This window comes from Macaca thibetana, chromosome 1 (assembly GCF_024542745.1).
Source record: "Macaca thibetana thibetana isolate TM-01 chromosome 1, ASM2454274v1, whole genome shotgun sequence".
Lineage (NCBI taxonomy): Eukaryota > Metazoa > Chordata > Mammalia > Primates > Cercopithecidae > Macaca > Macaca thibetana.
In genome coordinates, this window is record NC_065578.1 from 204,469,620 (window position 1) to 204,490,292 (window position 20,673).

The 20,673-nt window shown below is 50.8% G+C and overlaps 1 protein-coding gene and 1 long non-coding RNA gene across 3 annotated transcripts in view; one reads left to right on the plus strand and one right to left on the minus strand.

Annotated features, from left to right (window-relative positions):
* Nucleotides 1–1,332: 1,332 nt before the first annotated feature.
* The window catches only part of PCNX2 (pecanex 2), a 309,611-nt gene continuing 290,270 nt past the window's right edge, over nt 1,333–20,673 (minus strand). Inside the window, exons 29-34 of one of the 2 annotated variants that reach the window (XM_050769598.1) lie at nt 20,180–20,324; nt 18,647–18,877; nt 17,455–17,729; nt 16,592–16,779; nt 3,612–4,060; nt 1,333–1,712 (exon numbers count right to left, since the gene is read on the minus strand). In XM_050769598.1, coding sequence (XP_050625555.1) covers nt 1,539–1,712; nt 3,612–4,060; nt 16,592–16,779; nt 17,455–17,729; nt 18,647–18,877; nt 20,180–20,324 — 1,462 coding nt within the window. In that variant the 3' untranslated portion in view covers nt 1,333–1,538. Of the gene's footprint in view, nt 1,713–3,611; nt 4,061–16,591; nt 16,780–17,454; nt 17,730–18,646; nt 18,878–20,179; nt 20,340–20,673 lie in introns of both variants that reach the window. The other variant, XM_050769591.1, reaches the window with a different exon arrangement.
* Nucleotides 8,715–18,654, plus strand: LOC126942640 (uncharacterized). The gene is made up of 3 exons (XR_007721594.1): nt 8,715–9,456; nt 13,470–13,526; nt 17,816–18,654. It is a non-coding gene; the product is annotated as an uncharacterized LOC126942640 (long non-coding RNA).

The window sequence follows — 20,673 nt, forward strand, 5'->3', positions numbered from 1 at the left end:
AGGCACTGTGGTTTTCCTCACTGAACTCAAGGAGTCACCCTCCGTGGGGAGGCCACACTCAGCTCCAGGCCTGCCGTTTAGCCTTTGGGGCTTGGCTGTAAAGTTGCCCAGGAGGATTACAGGAGCTGCCAGCCAAGTTTAATTTGGCCACCTCAGAGAACTGCAGCAAGGCCCTACCAGCTTCCCATTAGACAAACAACTGCATTTAAATTAAATACAGTTTGCACCTCTAGGGAGTACTGGCCTGAAAATAATAGCATTCTGTCTCTGATTATAGAGTACACTTACTTTCATTAATTGCTGATTCTTAGTTTACCAAAAAAAAAAAATATATAAAAGCATTACCATTTACTTTCCAAGGGGTAAGAGATTCTCTACAATACCTTCCCCCAACCCTCTCCTCAAATTTCCAAATCCTAAATACTATGAAGAAATTTGTGTGACTGTTTAAAATTGAGTATTTCCTTCTAACTATTGTCTTTTGAAAACGGATGGTTCACCAGGCCAGTGATACTCTGTGGACTGCATTTTGGGACCTCTACCCCAGCAAGGATACAGGCTCCTCGGGGTCTTCAAGATGGGAAAAGTTGTCTCGGAATTTACCCAAATGTCGTTCTCACCATAAAAGATATACTTGTAGAAATGAGAAGCTTCAATACAACTCAAAACACTGGACACAGCAGTAACTATAAACATTTTAATTTCAAAAACAAAGGTGTGTGCGAGTGTTGTGTGACACAGTAAGGGTTGCGGGGCTTGGAGAACAAGCACGCGTCCCTGGGAAGCCCGCAGGGTGCTGGCAGCCCACAAATCGCTTAGACTACAGTGAGGGGCATTGTGTGACGCCGAGGGGGCTTTCCATGCACCGAATGGACTCAGTTTCTAAACTCACATCCTAATGTATCCTGGCTCTTCACAGAATACTGGAGACATGACTGCATGCACGATCACGGTTCTTGTTGTGAAGCTGCCACCATGTTACGCTTAACAGCTGCATAAATATTATAAAGAAATAGGGTTTTCCTGACACTTAGATTTAACCTTAATGCATCTAACCGGCTGATGGTATCAGACGTGCTGCTGTTCATTTATTTTTCATGGTAACAGTAACATATAAAGTGCCAATGATGTAACATGCAGTTGTCTTATTTTCATCAGGGCATTTGTTTCATGGCTCTGTTTAGTTGTTTTAAAATAGTAAATGGCTTTTGTTTGCGATTTCAGATTCTGGAACATGTGTGGTGCTGTCCGTGGTGCACCGTTCTGGGCGGTGCTGTGCCTGGCGGGGAAGGTGTGCTGTGGCTTCTTTGTTGTTTGTTTGTTTCCCCATCATGTGAGGTTTTTTTTTGTTGTTGTTTGTTTGTTTGTTTTTTTCAAAAACCTGAGATAAGTTCTGTGTTCTGGAACAGCTCTCCTTTTCCACAGGAGGAGCCCCTCATGGATCGCAGTATTGGTTGGTTGTGATTTGGGGAGCACGAAGGAGAGCAATGCAGGTGGGAGCGGTGGGGACCTGGCCTCCCCGCCCGGTCGCGTGCCCGTCACTGCTCGTCCGACACACTTTGCTGCGAGGCCGTGTCGTCCAGGCCCATGTCCTCCTGGCTTGCTCTCCTGCAGACAACCCCGAGAGTCTCTGGCACAGCCTCAGCCGGACGTCGGTCACGAAGCTGCCCCTGCTCGGTGGCATCGGTGGGCTCACATGGCTCGGAGAGGTGCTTCCAAAGAGAAGAGAGAAGCAGTGAATAGCTCAGCAAATGTGCACTACCCACTTGTAACTGGCCTCACCCCACCCGTGCTGTGGGAGCTAAAGGCTAGTGCTGCCATATCCTTGAGGTCAGGTTCTAAAGTCAGGTCAAATGATGGAGGGCCAGCACGGTGGCCTCTGAGGACAGGACGAGCAACATCTGAGACGCAGGGCCTCTGCGCGTGGGCCTCTGGATGACTGCACTGGAAAGAGCGGCCCTGGGGGGAAAGGGCATTTGTGCGCCTGGCTTTCCAGCTGTGGTTCGTGTCACTCCCTGCACACTTAGCCTGTCATGCATGCTGAGTTCTAGCAGGCTTGACCCCAGGAGAACACGGAGGCCATTCTATTCTGGGGGCATGTGGTCTCAAGACAATTGTCTGTTTTGGAGAGCCGGAAGGAGAATTTGACGGAATCGCAGAACTACACCCACAGACTGACTTTAACACAGATTGGGGCAGGGAGAAGGGTGATACTTTGTGCATTTTTATTGAGGAAGTAAAGAAAAGGGAGGGGAAATGTATTCTTTTAGTTATCTAACTAAGGTCAAACTCCTGAAGTAATCAGCTCTTTCCTCTTCACCAGGACAGCCTGGGGGTTCCAGGAGAGCCCATAAATCTCCCCCTCCGTGAAAGATGGCACCCATGGCTGCAATCCTGTGGCTCCTTGTGGGGCGGCTGGCCCAGCCTCGGCTTCCCCTGGCAGGAAGGTACTTGCCTGGAGAGCCTTTTCCCATGAAGGAGAGGGAGGGCGACACTAGGAATGTTCAGGTGCGGCCCCCTCCCTCCACCTGCAAATAACCTCACCCAGAACCAGAGGCCAAGCCGCGGTGTGGCCCCTTCTCTCCACCTGCAAATAACCTCACCCAGAACCAGAGGCCAAGCTGCTGCAACTCTGGTGCTTGATGGAAAGCATGAGCCATGGTCAGGAAAACCTGAACACTCAAAAGGAGTGGGGCAACTCTCCAAATATGACCCATTTTTGCCTTGACACCATCGATTTTTCTGTCTACCAGGTTACGAAGGAGAACTGCCAGGTATTTACTTTTTTCTCACTGATGAAGCTCAAGTATTCATTTCATCTCAGCTGGCTCAGGATTCTAGACAAGCAAGAGCTTATTTGGGTGAAGTCCTTAAAATGCTCCTTGTCTAGTATTTAAATACCTAAAAGCAGTGGGCTGTCTCAGCAGCTTTAAAGTTATATCTATTGGCTGAGAAGCAATGATACTCTAACTCCATTGGATAAGAAGCAATGATACTCTAACTCCATTGGAGAAGAAGCAATGATGCTCTAACTCCATTGGAGAAGAAGCAATGATACTCTAACTCCATTGGAGAAGAAGCAATGATACTCTAACTCCATTGGAGAAGAAGCAATGATACTCTAACTCCATTGGAGAAGAAGCAATGATACTCTAACTCCATTGGAGAAGAAGCAATGATACTCTAACTCCATTGGAGAAGAAGCAATGATGCTCTAACTCCAGCATTGACAGGTGCCCTTTCCTCTCCCTCAGGCCAGAACCATGTGAGAAGAGTCCCACTGTGTGAATGGGTGGAGGGCATTCTCCCTCATGCCCCAGTGTAGGGTAGATGGCCACAGTTCTGCAGAACCCCTGTGTCCGGTGACTCCTTTCAGTGTCTGCCTGGGCATTATCATTTACAGGACATGTGCTCTGTATCTTGTCTGCTTCCAAGAGTAGCTAAGCCACTTCGTGTCTAATCACTGTCCTTTGTCACTCTGGGAACCCCACAGAGGAGGGGAGGGGGTTCTGCAGGCAGAAAGGTGGGAATGCAAGGCAGGTACCATGCTCAGGCCAGGAGCCCATGCCACCACCCCAGCCCGTCCTGGTGAGCCCTGTCCAGCCCCTTACCCGAGTGGCCTGGCTGGCAGCCCTGGCCGAGGGGCCCATCACGATGTTGACGCTGCTGGATGACTGGGTGTCACTGGTATTGCCCCCCTCCGCAGCAGAGAGTCCGGAAATGACGAGCGCGCTGGAAAAGCTCCTCTTGCCAAAGAGGAAGCTCAGGGTGGAGCTGGTGGAAGAGCCCAGGCTGGACCTGATGAGTGCCTCGGCCCGCTCGCGGACGCTCAGGTGGCCCGTGGTGGTGACAGGCGGGGGCTGCGAGTGCAGGGACGTGGCTGAGGTGTGCAAGGAGAGCCGGCTTTCCGAGAGCCTCTGGGCCAGCTCATGCACTGAGGTGGACGTCTGCAGGAATGTTTGGCGGCTCTCTAAGATGGGGCCAGATGAGCTCAGCATGGGCGGCCTTTGGCTTAGTGCCGAGTGTGCCTGCACAGACTGGCTCCTGCCTTTCCTCCTGCCTTTAAAAGAAAGCAGAACACAGAATTGTAGCGGGTGGTCATGAACATCGATACATGTGTGGGGAAGCAGGTGGCCTGCTCTGCCTGGGCCCAATGACCCCGCCTCAGTGCACCACCTGCAAGGCTGGGACAAGAGCTGGAAGCCTGACCACTGCCTCACCCACTCCCTCCCACCAAGTCCAGGTCCTGAGAACTGAAGGGCCAACCGAAGGGCACCCAAGGGTGAGGGCTGGGGTTGGGGTTGGGGGTACAGTGTGAGAAGCTGCAGCCAGGGTGACAGATCTGCCCAGTTTGCCAGGACATTCCTGGTTCTAGCACTGAAAAGTCCCACATCCCTGGAAGCTGCTCGGTTCAGGCAAACCAGGACGACGCCAGGAGCAGAACTTGGGCTCATAAAGTAAACCCAAATGTGATCCTGGCTCAGGACCTTGGTTCCTATGCTCATCTGATTGGCAGCGATAAAGGAAAACATGCAGGGTTCTGTCATTTTTATTTGCCATGGAAAAGAAGAAAGGGGAGGAGAGCTGAAAGCCCATGCTGTGGCCTCCTTTCCAGAACAGCTTTCCTTACAGGCTCGCACACTACTGGCCAGGCCGGGCCTTGGTCCCATGCTCTTCTCACCCACCCCTTTGCCCACCGCCTCGCCCCTCAGGGGCCCTGCCACCCCAGCCTTTGCTGAGACTTGTCTAGACAAGGCCATTTTTGACAAAAGGGACTGGACTGCCCCCAAAGATGTGGTTGTGTCCAAGCTTCTGGAAGCAGGATAACGTCATGGGGTCTTGTGTGCATGATGGGCCTGCGTAGCCTGTGGTTCAGCTTTGCAGTCTAAGCAGTCTGAGGAAACGGGTGCTGGCTAGAACACCGGGTTGCTTAACTTGAGCATCCATGATCACCAGGGGCTAACTGCAAAATATCATTTTGATGGGAGCAGCTAGTGACGCCACAGTTCTATGAATGGCCTCATGGGCATGTCTCCTGCAGCTGCTACAGTTAGGCATTAAATCAAGACAAACAGAGGGGGCGGAGGCATGACTGTCAGAAAGGACATCCTATGCATTGCCTTGTACCTTACCCCAAATGCCCATTATTCATTGTGCATCTGGTGATTCTGAAGCGGGTGTGGCTGCCCCTAGGAGAACCCAAGAACTGACACGTCACGTGAGAGGCAATTCCTTAGGGATACACGTTACGAAGGGGATTCCAGGGATCCTTCCAGCCCCGCCCCACCCCACCGTGGCCTAGGCTGAAGGGGCCTTTCTGCCTCATGTTGCCAGTTTGGATGCTATGATGGTCGAGTGCCCATTTGCAGGGGGCACTGGTGCTCCCATCTCACTTTCTCCTGCCCGTGTGGTGACGGTGTGGAGTGCTCACCCCACAGTGCTGTGGGCTTCCACGTGACGGGGTTGCCCTCCCCGGGATGAGTGTGCTCAGCCCCTAGCATGGGGCCCACCCGCCTCTGCCGCAGGAGGGATGCATCCAGGCCAGCCTGAAAGGTCCCGGCTGAGTAGTTGAGTATGTTCCTCTTACAGAGAAAAAGGAGAGGAGGAAAGGGATCCTGATGAATCAGAATGAAAAACAAGGGGGGCGATTTGTTAGTTTATTCAGCGTCTGGCAGGGCTGGACGTCTGTTTGCGATTTCTACTGTAAAGCTGATCACTGTCCAAAAATACTCCACATTCATCCACAAGTCAATGATTGTGATGCTCAAAAGAAGACCACCCACACTTGGTGGGGAACTTCCCAGAGAATTCCAGGAACAAGGGGACAAATAACCCACTGTGTGTCAAAGGGCAGTGGCCTGCTGTAGTCTGTGCAAGACAAGGACTCCCCCACCACCTGATTTCATTGCTTCAGATTTTCTCATTGCTCTTTTTTTTTTTCAAAATTAATTTTGCAAATGGAGCATCACTAAGGAAGCAAACCATGCTAAATGCATTTGTGTTACTCAGGATCATTATTTTACAATTTAACTTATTTTGCAAATTACTGTATTACCAAGTTATGAATGTTTCTAGGGAAACCTTTTTAGAACCTGTATGGAAATACCTCATATGTAAATCGCCCTCCTTGGTTTATTATCGTGGCACTTAATTCCTTTGTCTTTGATGTTATCTGGAAAGTGGTGGTGTTGCTCCTTAGTGATATGAGAACAGCCTCCCTCTCCAATCTGGGATTCAGATTAGTTACGAATTCCTAACTGCTCACCAGTAAGTAGGTCACCAGCCTCCACTGCTAGGCCAACTCCCCTTCCAGCTGTGACATATACTTTTTACCCCAGCAAGCCGATTGCAGGTTGTCGGGCCCTAGATGAGGCTGGCATAGTGAGCGCCTGGCGGCTGGGTGCAAAGTGCTGTGTGCACCAGCAGTAGCCGATGCACAGCGTGGCTGGCCTGGGGAGAGGAGTTCTGCTCGTGGGGTCTCAGGCAGGAGGGACCCCAGTCCGCTCAGCCTCTAGCAAGGGCTCGGGATTGGGATACCTGGCCAGAACTGAGGCAGGGACCAACGAAGGCTGGGGGCAGCTGGGTCCCCAGTTATGCGAGTTGAGTCTTGGTGACTTGGTGAGTAAAATAAGACCCTTGTTAGAATTTGGTTCAAATTCGCCCTTCAAAACTGCTCACTCGTTGCTACTTGGCTAAGTGTCTCTGTCATGCCCTTTCCAGAGAGGCAGGTCCTCCCGTCTGAGAGGCCCCCGACCACTTCTCGAATGGCACTCAGCACACTGTGTTGTCACTGTCTGATGCGTGGTCCTCTCCACTATATGCCCTTCCTGCAGCAAAGGAGCCCTGTATCACCACTATGAGCTCAGCACCCAGCACACTAACATGTAAGTAAAGGATACACGGGACAAACCTGCAAAACAGACCAGATGCCAAAACCCTGATTAGAAATCCAGTGGGTCTCAGAAAGTTTGGGGTGGGTACAGTGTTTCTTAAACTTGGCCATTAGAAGCATTTCAAAAAATCAGTATCTTGACTAGAGGCTGAGACCCAAGGGGCTGCCACTGCAGACTGGAGGGCAAGCTAAAGGTTAGGAAAATAGGAAAGTGATTCCTCCATTGTTCCAGGGTCAAGTACAAAGATCCGGGATCAGGAATGTCCTCCCCATAGCTGGAGACTGGCCTCTAACCCCCCTGCACTGGCCAAGCAGGTCTCTGGCTGGAGACTGGCCTCTAACCCCCCTGCACTGGCCAAGCAGGTCTCCGGCTTCCTCTCTGGGAGCTGTGTGTCTCAACTCGGACGGGCATGGTTGTTTTACTTAACTGGGAGGAGGGTGAGAAGGAGGCCAGAGACTGAAATCAAATCCAGTTATGTTCACATCCCTGAAGGGAATGAAGGCCTGCTGGGAATGGCAGGCAGGTGGTTTCTGCGAAGTGTCCCGGGCAGGGCCAGGCAGAGCCACCCCTCCCACTGTGGTAGCCTCCTTCTTGGGCTTGCTCTCCTTGGAACCCCAGGCGCTACCTGCACATTGGGTGTCAGGTGCAGTGTCTTGAGATGAATGAAAGCTTTGCGCTCCCGGTCCCAGTCAGGGCTACAGACCCACATGTGCACACCATCTGCATCCATGAAGGAGGAGGTCAGAATCAGGGGCGTGGCCAGGTGCAGGAGGTAAGAGCCTGTGGGTGCAACTTCTCTCTTACTGACACCACGGGCATCTTCTAGCATCGGCTGTGTATCGAGTGCTGAGGGTGCCATGGTGTGGGTGTGGGAGCCCTCAGGAAGTCCACACCTACTCGTACTCTCCTTTTCCAAGGCCAAGGGCTCCAACATGAGGCCCAGGAGTGTATGTGTGGGGGGAGCTGCTAACTGCTGAGACAAGACAATGGCTCCTGACCTTCTGCCGCCCATGGGGAGGGAGCAAGTATAGTGAACCACAGTGGAAGGTGGCCCGTGCCCCACTGTGGCTGTAACCACAGTGGGAGTAGAAAGAAGGTGACGTTTAATTTTTCTAGGGGACAAGAAGGAGAGATGTCCATGTCTTGAGTGTGGGGTCGGCAAGTTATCCCTTTCCTGTGCCTATTTTGGGCGGCTCTGGATTTCTTCCAGGAGACCAGCTGTGCCCATGGTGTCTCAGAATTCCCTGCTGCCTGGAGGCTTCCTGGGGGCCCCGGATGCTGGTTTGAAGCAAACATGCACATACCTTCCAGCCTCCTGAATTCGAGTTTGGCCTCCAGCCCTGTTCCCACTGGCATCCCCAGAGTGGGCATTTTGCTGATGTCGCCGGCCGGCCTCGGGCCCCGTCATGAGCTTTAAAGGAGTTGCCCCAGGAGGCCCCACTGAAGGCAGCTGCCATAGCGGAGGCTGAGTGCAGAGATGCTCGGGCAGCTGAGGCAGGGCTGTCCCCTGATATCCTCCCCACTGGGCCTCATGCCCCGCACCTTCCTGTAGCTCACTGGGCCCCCTCGGGGACTCCAGTCCAAATGGTCTGGACAGGCGTCTGCCCTCAGTGCCTGAGTTCCTCATAGGGACCGCTTGAGGATCTCAGCTGCATCTGAAGGTAGCCTGGCTGCTCTCGGGCTGGGGAAGTACCTGAAGGGGACCATGGGTGCAGTCCTCCCCTCAGCCTATCAGCTGTCTTTAAGGCCCCTCTTTTCAGAGCCCTATCACCAAGTATCACCAGGAGCCTTCAGTCCTGGGTCTCCTGGAGAGCCTTCTGGACAGCTGAGTCACATCCTGGAGGGATTCTGGCAGGGGGATTGGGGCACCAAGGACATGATGGTACATTTCAGGAGAGCCAACAAGATTGGCAGCTCCTGGCTCCGCTGCTCTTGGCTGTGATAGAACCTGGCTACAGCTGCAAGTCTGAGACCCGAGGGCCTTACACCCTCGCCCTCTAGGGAAGCTGTAGTGTAAGTGGCTGAGGCCAGGAGGGGTAACCATCCACTCATTCATTCAACCTTTGTCTGCTGAGCCCAGACCATGCTTACTACCCAGCTCAGCACCTCAGAGGTTTCCCTTGGTGGCCCCTGCAGCCATCTGTGTCCCCACAGGGCCAGGAAGCTGTGGAGCGGGAGCATGTCAACCAGCTCCCACCCACTCCTGCTTGGCCATGTGCTGGGTTCCCAGGACTCCAGAATTCGCTGCCCCAAACTGGGGCCTGCACAGGCCTCTTCCCCAGGGTCCCCTCCCAGGGCGGACCTTGGGTCTACTTGCAGGCGTGTGCACCCCCAGACGGGCATGCGAATGGGTGGCTCCAGTGTATGCAGGCAGCCCCTCACCTGGCAGGATGTGGGGAGAGCAGGGAGGAGGGTGGCATGGTCTTCACGTGTGCTCCTGTCACAGGCTCTGCAGAAGTTACAGCTGCCCAACTGAGCATCCAGTGTGGGCTGCACTGTCCTAGGTGCCGGGCAGTGAACAGCTCATGGGGAATTCCGACCACAGACGAGGGACATGCATCAGGTACGGATTGGAGGGGAAGAGAAAGTGGGGCAGGGGGACGGCAGTGCTGTATGGAAGGCTGGCCGGGGTCTCTTGGATAAGCTGGGATTTGATGGGAGGCTGCGTGAGTGAATGAAGGAGCTGCAAGCCTGGGAGAGGCACGTTTGACACAGAGGAGGCAGCAGCTGAGGGGGTCCTGAGGAGGAGAATGCTTGACACTGGTGAGGGACAGTAAGAGGCCGTGTGCTGGGGATATGGGCTTGTAGGAGAGGGCTGAGAGAAGGCATCAGAGAGGCAGCAGGTCAGATGGGGTCTGCAGGGGAGGGGTGCGCATGGGATGTGCGTGGGTGTTCCGGGCTGAATCGTGTTCCCTCCCCAGATTCCTCTGTTGAAGCCTTAACCCCCAGGACCTCAGGGTGGGGCCTTACTTTGATACAGGGTCATTGCAAATGTAGTTCATTAAGATAAGATCATACTGGAGTAGGATGGGCCCTGAGTCCAAGATGACCAGTGTCCTTATAAAAAAGGGACGTGTGGACACAGACAAGCACACAGGGAGAACACGATGTGAAGACGAAGCCAGAGCTCAGTGGTGCTTCTCCAGGCCAGGGGATGCCAAAGATGCCAAAGAACCACCACAAGCTAGGGAAGGGTCCTGGACCCCACTCCCCTCCAGCCCTCAGGGGGAACCAAGCCTGCCCCACACCTGGATCTCAGACTTGCAGCCTCCAGAACTGGCAGACAGTAGGTTCATGCTGTTTAAGCCACCCGAGCCATGGTACTTTGTTATGGCAGCCTAAGGAGACTCACAAATTCTGAGCTGAAGCCATCATTCAACAGAAGAACAATGTGAACTGATTTAAGTTTAAATAAAATCACTCTGACTTGCTTTGTGGAGATTTACGATTTTGTGAGTTTCAGAGCTGCATGAAAGACCAGAGAGAAAAAGCAGGAGAGACGATAGGAGAGGTTTTTCCTTCTTTTAAGTAGGAAAGGGGTGGCACGCCTTGTTCAATCTCCCCTGTCCCCTTCTAGCTCTCTGACCCTCTGCTGGGGATAAAAGCCTTGGCATAGCTTCCTAGGCTGCAGTGCCTTCTTTCCTCAGCATGTCAGCTCCTTGAGCTGGAAAGGGACTTGAGACAGTCCCTTGCTCTGCCCCTGTCCCTCCCTGACCACAGTGAGAAAGTAAAGGAGCCCCTGCTGGCTGCTTCAGAAAGAACTGGGTGTCAGCTTTGCCTGCTCGTGAGGCCAGAAGGAAGATCACTTATAAGTGGAACCCTTGCCAGCCAGGGGACAGGACAAAGTCATGCTGGGCAGGGACATGCCAGCTGCACAGATGGAAGGCAGGAAGCAAGGGTGGCACACTCAGTGTTCAGTAATGCTTGCTTCCATCAGCTCATTCCCAGGGCTGGGGACAAGGACACTTGAAGCAGCATCCCTGGGGCCAGGACAATGGGATGGTGCAAGGTGGTTGGGATCACAAGTTCTGTGGCCAGCTCGCCTAGGCATGACTTTCAGACTGGCCACTGCCTGGCTGGGTGACACTGGACAGTGACCTAAGTTTTCTAGGCCTCTGGTCTCCACCCAAATTTCATCTTGAATTATAATCCCCATGTTTTGAGGGACAGACCTGCTGGGAAGTGAATGGATCATGGGGGTGGTTTCCCCAGGCCGTTCTCGTGATAGCGGGTGAGTTCTCGTGAGAGCTGATAGTTTTAAAGTGTGGCACTTCCTTGGTCTCACTCTCTTCTGCTGCCATGTAAGACACACCTTGCTTCCCCTTCACCTCCTGCCATGATTGTAAGTTTCCTGAGGCCTCCCCAGCCATGTGGACCTGTGAGTCATTTAAACCTATTTTTATAAATTACCCAGTCTCAGGTTGTATCTTTATAGCAGTGTGAAAATGGACTTTTATGGAGAATTGGTACCAGCACAGTGGGGTATTGCTATAAAGATACCTGAAAATGGGGAAGCAACTTTGGAACTGGGTGATAGCCAGAGATTGGAATAGTTTGGGGGGCTCAGAAGAAGACAGGCAGATGAGTGAAAGTTTGGAACTTCCTAGAGACTTGCTCAGTGGTTATGACCAAAATGTTGATAGTGATATGGACAATGAAGTCCAGGCTGAGGTGGTCTCAGATGGAGATGAGAAACTTTTTGGGAACTAGAACAAAGGTCACTCTTGCTGTGCTTTAGCAAAGACACTGGCGGCATTTTACCCCTGCCCTAGAGATCTGTGGAACTTTGAACTTGAGAGAGATGATTTAGGGTACCTGGTGGAAGAAATGTATAAGCAGCAAAGGATTCATGAGGTGACCTGACTTATTCTGAAAGCTTTCAGTCATATTTGTTCATGAAGAGATGGTTTGGAAGTAGAACTTATGTTTAAAAAGGAAGCAGAATATAAAGGTTTGAAAAATTTGCAGCCTGACGATGGAGGAGAAAAGAAAAGCCCATTTTCTGGGGAGGAATTCAAGCCCACTGCAGAAATTTGCATAAGTAACAAGGAGCACAATGTTAATAGCCAAGACAATGGGGAAAATGTCTCCAGGGCATTTCAGAGATCTTCACAGAAGCCCCTCCTATCACAAGCCTGGAGGCCTAGGAGGGAAAAATGGTTTCATGGGTTGGGCCACGGACACCACCATTCTGTGCAGCCTCTGGATTTGGTGCCCTGCATCCCAACCACTCCAACTCCAACATGGCTAAAAGGGGCCAAGGTACAGCTTGGGTCATTGCTTCAGAGGGTGCAAACTCCAAGCCTTTGCTGCTTTCATGTGGTGTTGGGCCTGAGGGTGTGCAGAAGACAAGAGTGGAACTTTGGGAACCTCTGCTTAGATTTCAGAGGAGGTATAGAAATGCCGGGCATCCAGGCAAAAGTCTGCTGCAGGGACGGAGCTCTCATGGAGAACCTCTGCTAGGGCAGTGTGGAAGGGAAATATGTGGTTGGAGCCCCCAGAGTCCCACTGGGTTACTGCCTAGTGGAGCTGTGAGAAGAGGGCCACCATCCTCCAGATCCCAGAAAGGTAGATACACCAACAGCTTCCACCGTGCACCTGGAAAAGCTGCAAACACTCAACCCCAGCCCATGAAAGCAGCTGCGGGGATGGTACCCATGCAGAACTGCCCAAGGCATTGGAAGCCCACCTCTTGCGCCAGTGTGACCTGGATGTGAGACATGGCATTGAAGGAGATTTTGGAGCTTTAAGATTTAATGACTGCCCAGCTGGGTTTTGGACTTGCATGGGGCCTGTGGCCCCTTTGTTTTGGCCAATTCCTTCCATTTGGAAGGGGAACATTTACCCAATGCTTGTTCCCCCATTGTATCTTTGAAGTAACTAACTTGTTTTTGATTTTACAGGCTCATAGGTGGAAGGGACTTGTCTTGTCTCAGATGAGATTTTGGATTTGGACTTTTGAGTTAATGTTGGAATGAGTTAAGACTTTGGGGGATGGTTGGGAAGGCATGATTGGTTTTGAAATGTGAAAGGGCATGAGATTTAGGAGGGACTAGAGACAGAATAATATGGTTTAGCTCTGTATCCCCACCCAAAAAAAATCCCCATGTGTCGAGGGAGGGACCTGGTGGGAGGTGACTGAATCATGGGGGTGGTTTCCCCCAGGCTGTTTTTATCATAGTGAGTGAGTTCTCATGAGAGCTGGTGGTTTTAAAGTGTGGCACTTCCTCACTCTTGCTCTCTCCTGCCACCATGTAAGATGTGCTTACGTTGCTTCCCCTTCGCCTTCCACCATAATTGTAAGTTTCTTGAGGTCTCCCCAGCCATGCAGAACTGTGAGTCAATTAAACCTCCGTCCTTTGTAAATTACCCAGTCTCAGGTAGTATCTTTATAGCAATGTGAAAACAGACTAATACACTCAGTTTCTTTATCTGTAAGATGAGGACGGTGAAACCGCCTGCATCTCTAAGAGCCGTGGTGAGGATCCAGTGAATTTGCACATGAAAGTACTCAGGATGGTGTTGGTAGAGTAGCACCTGAGAACTGTTACTGTTACCAAATTTTATATCCTGCAGCAAAGATGCCGTGAATAGCCGTGGGAGCAAAGAAAGAGCAGAGTGGCAGCAAGGCGGGTGAGTTCAAAGCAGCTGATGCTTGGCCCAGGGCTTCATAAATCTCCCCAACCCTCCATCCCCCTAGCAGGACAACAACGGGTCTCAGAGCCTGGGACAAAGTCAGGCTGCAGGTGTGGCCAAGGCATGTGGGGTGTGGGGTATTTTGCCAGGCACGCACCTTTACTTGTAAAATGTAGAAAGTCAGCGGTGGCCTTGGCAGGAGCAGTTTTAAGAAGCATTCATGAGAAATTTAATAGCTGGTCTGGGCTTTAGTAGATCCTGCTCCAGAGTAAGCATGTCATTTAAATATGTGGAGGTAGATGCCCAAAAAATACAAAGCAGCTGCAAGAGTTGGAAGCAGTAACCTCTGGGAATTAGGAATGCTCCTGGGGTGTGAGGTGGGGAAACCCATGATTTTTGTTTTAATCCAGGCAGTCCTGTTTCAGTTTTAAACTATGCTGATTGTATAGTTTGATTATTAAATTTTAAGTTAAAAATCCAATTTTAAAAAAAAGATCTTGCTCTGACATCTTCCACAAACGGGAAGCTGTGATTGCTCTTGTAAATGTGAGGAATGCTCACTGCCTATGGTGTTTGGACTGCAGGGAGTGGAAGGAACACCAGCTCTTCCAGGCAAGGCCAGTTGCAGGCACTGTTTTACTAGGAAGAAAGAAAAGAAGGTGTTTGCAATTTTTTTTTTTCCCTGCCCAGGCTGGAGCGCTGTGGCGTGATCTCGGCTCACTGCGACCTCCGCCTCCTGGGTTCAAGGGATTCTCCTGCCTCAGCCTCCAAAGTAGCTGGGATTACAAGCACCCACCACCACACCCGGCTAAGTGTTTTTTGTATTTTTAGTAGAGACGGGGTTTCACCATGTTGGCCAGGCTGGTCTGGAACTCCTGACCTCAAGTGATCCTCCCACCTCAGCCTCCCAAAGTGCTGGGATTATAGGCGTGCACCACAGCACCCAGCCTCCAATTTCTTTTCTGCCAAGCCTCAAGAAACCAGGTCTGAAGCACTTCTGGAACCCCCACCTCTGACTCCTGTCTCGGACCCTGCCCACCCCGTAGCCAGACCCCCCTGACTCTAGACTTTCTCTGGTCCACACAAGTCACCTCGAAGTACTGGCAAATGACAGATGCTTAGGCATTTCACCGTTTGGAAGCTACTCTGCATTTTCCCATCTGGAAAGTCACTCCCGTGATCCTGAAACACATTTTTCATGCGATAAGAAATGTTAACTAAACAGTGAGATACTGGAGGCCTGGGAGCTGCACGGGAGGCCTCCAGCAGGCGTCCTGCAGGGCCTCAGAGTAAACAGCATGGGGTGGGTGGGGCAGGGGGAGATCTTTTTTCCTTTCTTTTGAGCAGCTGATACTACCTATTTTGTCTATTTACCTATCTATCTACCTACCTACCTTTCTTTCTGTCCTCTATCAATCAGTCCCTATCTACCTATCTAGCATCTGTGAAAGGAAAATAAAATCTCCCCAAACTCATATGCCAAAGGAAAAAGTCAAGCCTGGGAACCGAGACACGCAAAACTGCCTCCCTTCTAATTTGCTTGCAGAGAAATTCCTTGTGGGCCCCAAGATCTTTACTCTAAAACAGTTCTGTTAAATTTCACCCTGAAAATGTAAATGAACAGCTTATCTTTACAAATGTGGGACAAAGAAAGGACTAGGAGTCCTCCATCTGCTCACCTGAGACAAAGGCACTCATGACTCCTTCTTCAACTCTATGTTTACTGTATGTAAAAATGCAGATCTGCAGAGCTAGAGATGAATGTACAATTGACTATTTCTCTACCCACTCTTTTTACATGTAAAATGTGGATTCAGCGAAGGTTGATCAAAAGCCTCAAAGGCGGGTTGCAGTGGTTGCAAAATGCCCCTTTTCCCTACCCCCCGCCCCGCCTTTTTCCCCTATTGCCCATTCTTTCCCCTTTAAATAATGAAGTCCCCAAATCCTCTTTGGAAAAAGTAGCCACAGTTGGGTCTGTCGCTCATGTCCCTTTTCCCTCAGCACATCTTTAACCTTGGCAAAATAAACCTCTAAATTAATTGAAAGCTGTCTCAGATACTTTTTGGTTTACACATCCTCTCTCTCTCTCTCTCTGTCTCTCTCTCTTTTTCTCTCTCATGTCTTGCCCATGTTTGCGTACATCCTACTGTCTCTGTTCAATCCTCTGCCTTGCTCTGGGCACTCCCAGGAGGCAGGGACTGTAACTCCTGGCTCATTTGGTGCAGAGCTGGCAGGAGAAGCATGCACAGAGGCACTTATTAAACGCTCCTGGACAGTGAGGAAGAACTGAGGCCAAAAGGTAAAACCACTAACATGCTTCAGAGGGTAAAGCCAAGGGCCAGCAGGAACCAGGGCAGAGCATTCATCTCTCTCATGTTCCCAGGACACTCATCCTCTGCCAGCCCTCAGGACCTCCTTTTCTAGTCCAGCCACCTCTTCCCCAGCACAGACCACCAGTGGAGTTTTGGAACTTCATCCATCTGGTGGAGCATAACTATTTGGGTGTTAGTTTAAACATGATTTTAAACTTTAGATTCAGCCAAGCTTGGCTGCAGCTACCTCCTAGGTTCCTATCTGTGGGCACCCTTCCTCCCCTCTTTTCTTCTGCTCTGAAATGTCAAGTCTAAGTGGAGGAAGGTGAGAATCAGTGAGAAGCAGGAGAGGGAAGGCAGGAGGCCTGTTTGTGTACCCCACAAACACTTGCAGAAGAGGAAGACACTACATGGGTCAATAGCTACAACACGGCCAGATGCAGAAGGCACACCATCACGCGGTCATAGAGTGAGAGATGGAATGGAATGGAGCGACCCCTGGACAGGTGGACAGACAGATGAATGGCTGGCCAAGGTCATGGACAGATAGATAAATGGTAAAAGCTGAATCTAACAGATGGAGAGTTGTTTTTCTGAGCAGAAATTACAAGAGTTTGCAAATTTCCGGCATCTATTGTCCCAATGCAAGAAGGTGCTCTCAGAGGTCAAAACAACATCATAACTCAGGGCATTGCTCACTGGGACCAAATAGGACTTCATCAGTAGTTCGGAGGCCCCCACTGCACCCACCTGTTCTCTGTGTCCCTTCACAGGATGACACCCCGTGCTGAGCACCACCTTTTCTGGGCTGTTCTGTGCTGCTCTCCTGGCTGCCACCACTCGGGGCATTGCTGCCACCTGTCGCCGGGGCCCCTCCTCCGTCCACGTCTTCAATGTTGCCGCCACTCTGCTGGCGGGCATTGCAGTCCTTCCGCATCCTGTGGGAGGGAGAAATCCTTTGAGGATTCTCACCAACACATTCCTAATCCCCCTAAACGCTCCACCATGGCCTTGCCTAAATCGGGATCGAAGACCATCCTCTCCAGGTGAGCAGCCACCTGGCATGCTGGTGGGAAGAGGGGCTGTTGTTCGCAAACCTCGGCATCTGGTCAATGAACAGACTGCACCAGGATGAATGGGCTTCAGTCTCAACCTTCCATAGGAACCCTTAGTGCCGAGGCTCGATGGGGAGCTCTGCATCTTCCGGCAAAACTTCTTAGAATTCATCCCAACTGATTACTATGTCCAGGTAAGAAGACTTATTGGATGAGAACTGTGTGCTGGAATGTTCTTCCAGTTCTTGCTAACAGATGTGGAACGGTTACTGCTAAAGACTCATGACCTTGGCAGCTCTGCAAGAACTCAAGCAGATTCTCAGCCTGTGCAAATGTGGGGGAAAGAGATTCTCATCTGTATGAGATTTCCCATGGATTCATAATCTGAGACTGCTTGCTGAAACAAATGATCTGTTCAATGCCACTTGGGGGTAGCAGTTTTAATCATATGAGAAAATGGTGGCTGACACTGAAATCTGAACCAGGAGTACAGAGCTCCCTGCATCCCCCATGCCTTCCCCCAACATCTGGATAGAGGCATTTGTTGTAAAAACTTACCTTACCCACTTGGTCCAGAACCAGGTCCTAATTCTGTCCAAAGTGATGGGTCCACCCCAGACGTTCTTCAGCTGCTTGTGGGTCCCTAGGTAGGATGTGGTTAGTGGGGAGACATACATGGGGTACCCCAGGGGCTGATCGCAGGAGGAGTTAATCAAGTTCCGCAGGACCTGCTTATTGTTCTGGATGCTGCCGCGCTCTGGATTGCGGTTGCGAAGAAATATGAGCTCCTGCTGCTGTCCAGCCCAAAGTCCTCGGACGCATTCTTTGTTAACCTGCCGGTCAGAGAGGGAATGGGAAGAAAGGCAGATGGCCTGTGTTTTCCAGTCTATTGGTTTCTTTTCTTTTCTTTTTTTTTTAGATGGAGTTTCACTCTTGTTGCCCAGGCTGGAGTGCAATGGCACAATCTTGGCTCACCGCAACCTCCGCCTCCTGGATTCAAGCAATTCTCCTGCCTCAGCCTCCTGAGTAGATGGGCTTACAGGCATGCACCAACACACCTGGCTAATTTTGTATTTTTTAGTAGAGACAGGGTTTCTCCATGTTGGTCAGGATGGTCTCGAACTCCTGACCTCAGGTGATCCACCCGCCTTGGCCAATCTATTGGTTTTTAACTACAATGAGAGAGCAGGACTCTGGGACTGAATATCTGTGACTACAAAAGTTTGGTGTAAAGCTCTTTTCACAGTCAAGCCAGAAGAGCTGTCCTGCAAGACGGATATGATGCCATCTTCATGGGGAAACTGAGAGAGAATGCAAAGAAAGTAGTTTTTGTTTTCACTTAGTGATTTGAAGCTATATGAAAAGAAGAGCCATTGGGAATAAGGCTTATTGGAGCCAGGAACGGGTTATGAGAGACAGGTGTGGGTTCTAGAGAATTAAAAAGTCTCTACAAATAAGCTATATCCTGACTCTCACCTACATGTGTGTCTACTGGGTCTTCTTGGCAAAGTCTGTGCCTGTGTGCTGGCTCTGAGGTGGAGGGTGATCCTGCCAGGGGAACGCAGCACCCAGCCCGATGCCATGCCCTGCCCCACTTGCCGGCCAGTGCTCCTTCCAGAACATTCCTCTGAACAGAGGATGCTGGCACAGGGACTCCTGTGTCAGTGGCCCCCTGTCCACCACCATTCTATTTCTTCTTAGATAGAGAGATGTGAGCCAACGGGGGACCCAGAAAGCGTGGCTGCCATACCTTGATCACCTTGAAGCTCAGGAAGCTTCTGTGGAGCATGATGACCTTGTACTCGTCGGCGCCCTCGTCCACCACGTGCCGCAGGGTGAGCAGCTCTTCCTTATTGGACAGCACTGCGCCCCGCCAGGCTGGGTCACCCTCATGGCAGATGACCACCTTCTTCTCAAAGGACTGGATGGCCTCGTAGAGGACTGCTGGGTCTTCATACTCATCAGGGCAAGTGAACTGGTCCTGGTGGGAAGAAGTGTGGATGGGGGCTGGGCAAGGATCAGAGGAACTCACCCCCAGGAAGCATGCAGGTGGCAACTGTCCAGTGACCTCCAAAGCTAAGCCCTTTCCTCATCTTCCTCTCTCCTGTTCTTTTTCCAAATCCTGAGCTCGGCACAGAGGACACCTCTTAACTCATTGCACTAACCAATGGAATATGCCTAGAAAAGAGCTTCATGGCTTAGGTTCCTCTGACTTTCACATATAGTTTTAGATATAGGTTGGGCACTTTTGCTAAGTTATTGTCTCTGCACAATACCTGTCTTTCTCCTAGTGGAGTATCACCACGTCCTAGCTGCTCTTGAGGGCAAATCACCATTGGCTAAAGTCAAGAATATCTGGATGGCTTCAATGCTTAGTTACCTAAGTAATAAACCCACTTACAGAGCTGTGCAGAGAAAGGAGACCATATTTTTCTTTTTTTTTTTTTTTTTTTTTTTTTTTTTTTGAGACGGAGTCTCGCTCTGTAGCCCAGGCTGGAGTGCAGTGGCCAGATCTCAGCTCACTGCAAGCTCCGCCTCCCGGGTTCACGCCATTCTCCGGCCTCAGCCTCCCGAGTAGCTGGGACTACAGGCGCCCGCCACCTCGCCCGGCTAGTTTTTTGTATTTCTTAGTAGAGACAGGGTTTCACTGTGTTATCCAGGATGGTCTCGATCTCCTGACCTCGTGATCCACCCGTCTCGGCCTCCCAAAGTGCTGGGATTACAGGCTTGAGCCACCGCGCCCGGCCAAGACCATATTTTTCAAAGGCCATTTTTTCCCCTAAAGTTTCAGGCTGATCCTCTTTCTTTTTTTTTCCCCAAATGACAGGGTCTTGCTCTGTCACCCAGGCTGGAGTGCAGTGGTGTAGTCATAGCTCACTGCAGCCTGAAACTCCTGGGCTCAAGCAATCCTTCCACCTTAACCTCCTGAGTAGTTGAGTGATACTTAAAAAAAAAAATAGGTTTGGCCAGGCACGGTGGCTCACACCTATAATCCCAGCACTTTGGGAGGCCAAGGCGGGCAGATCACCTAAGGTCGGGAGTTTGAGATCAGCCTGACCAACATGGAGAAATCCCATCTCTATTAAAAACACAAAATTAGCTGGGCATGCTGGTGCATGCCTGTAATCCCAGCTACTTGGGAGGCTGAGGCAGGACAATCGCTTGAACCTGGGAGGTGGAGGTTGTGGCAAGCCGAGATCATGCCATTGCACCCCAGCCTGGGCAACAAGAGCAAAACTCCATCTCAAAAATTAAATAAATAAATAAATAAATAGGTTTTTACCTGGTGAAGTTTCAGGGACATCCTGATAGCTGGAGCTACAACTTTATGCAGTAGGTCCATGTCAGCAAATACCCACTCGTCACGTGCTGTTATTCTGAAGTCACCTTTGAAGAGGGCATGGAGGCCATATAGGAAAGAATCCAGGCTGCAAAACAAAGTCCTAACTACTATTAATTCACATGGAACAAATGTTCAGAATCCTGTCATTGTGAGCAAGGTTTGAGTCTCCCGTTTGTCCAAGAATTATCTTAACATTTAGGCTGATATAGAAAGAAAAGGAAGGCAACAGGACTCAACCCAATGCACCAAGTGCCTACCCCTATAGCCCATGTTTGGGCCCTCATAAGTGCTAGTGTCATGGCATGGGCATTGTCTTCAGTCATTTTAGGAGCCACCGAAGTACTTGATTGCTGAATGTGACACTAGGATTTCAGGTCAGAACTGGCCTCACATGTCCACTCAAAGTTATAGTGCTAAAACACAGGTTCTTCTAC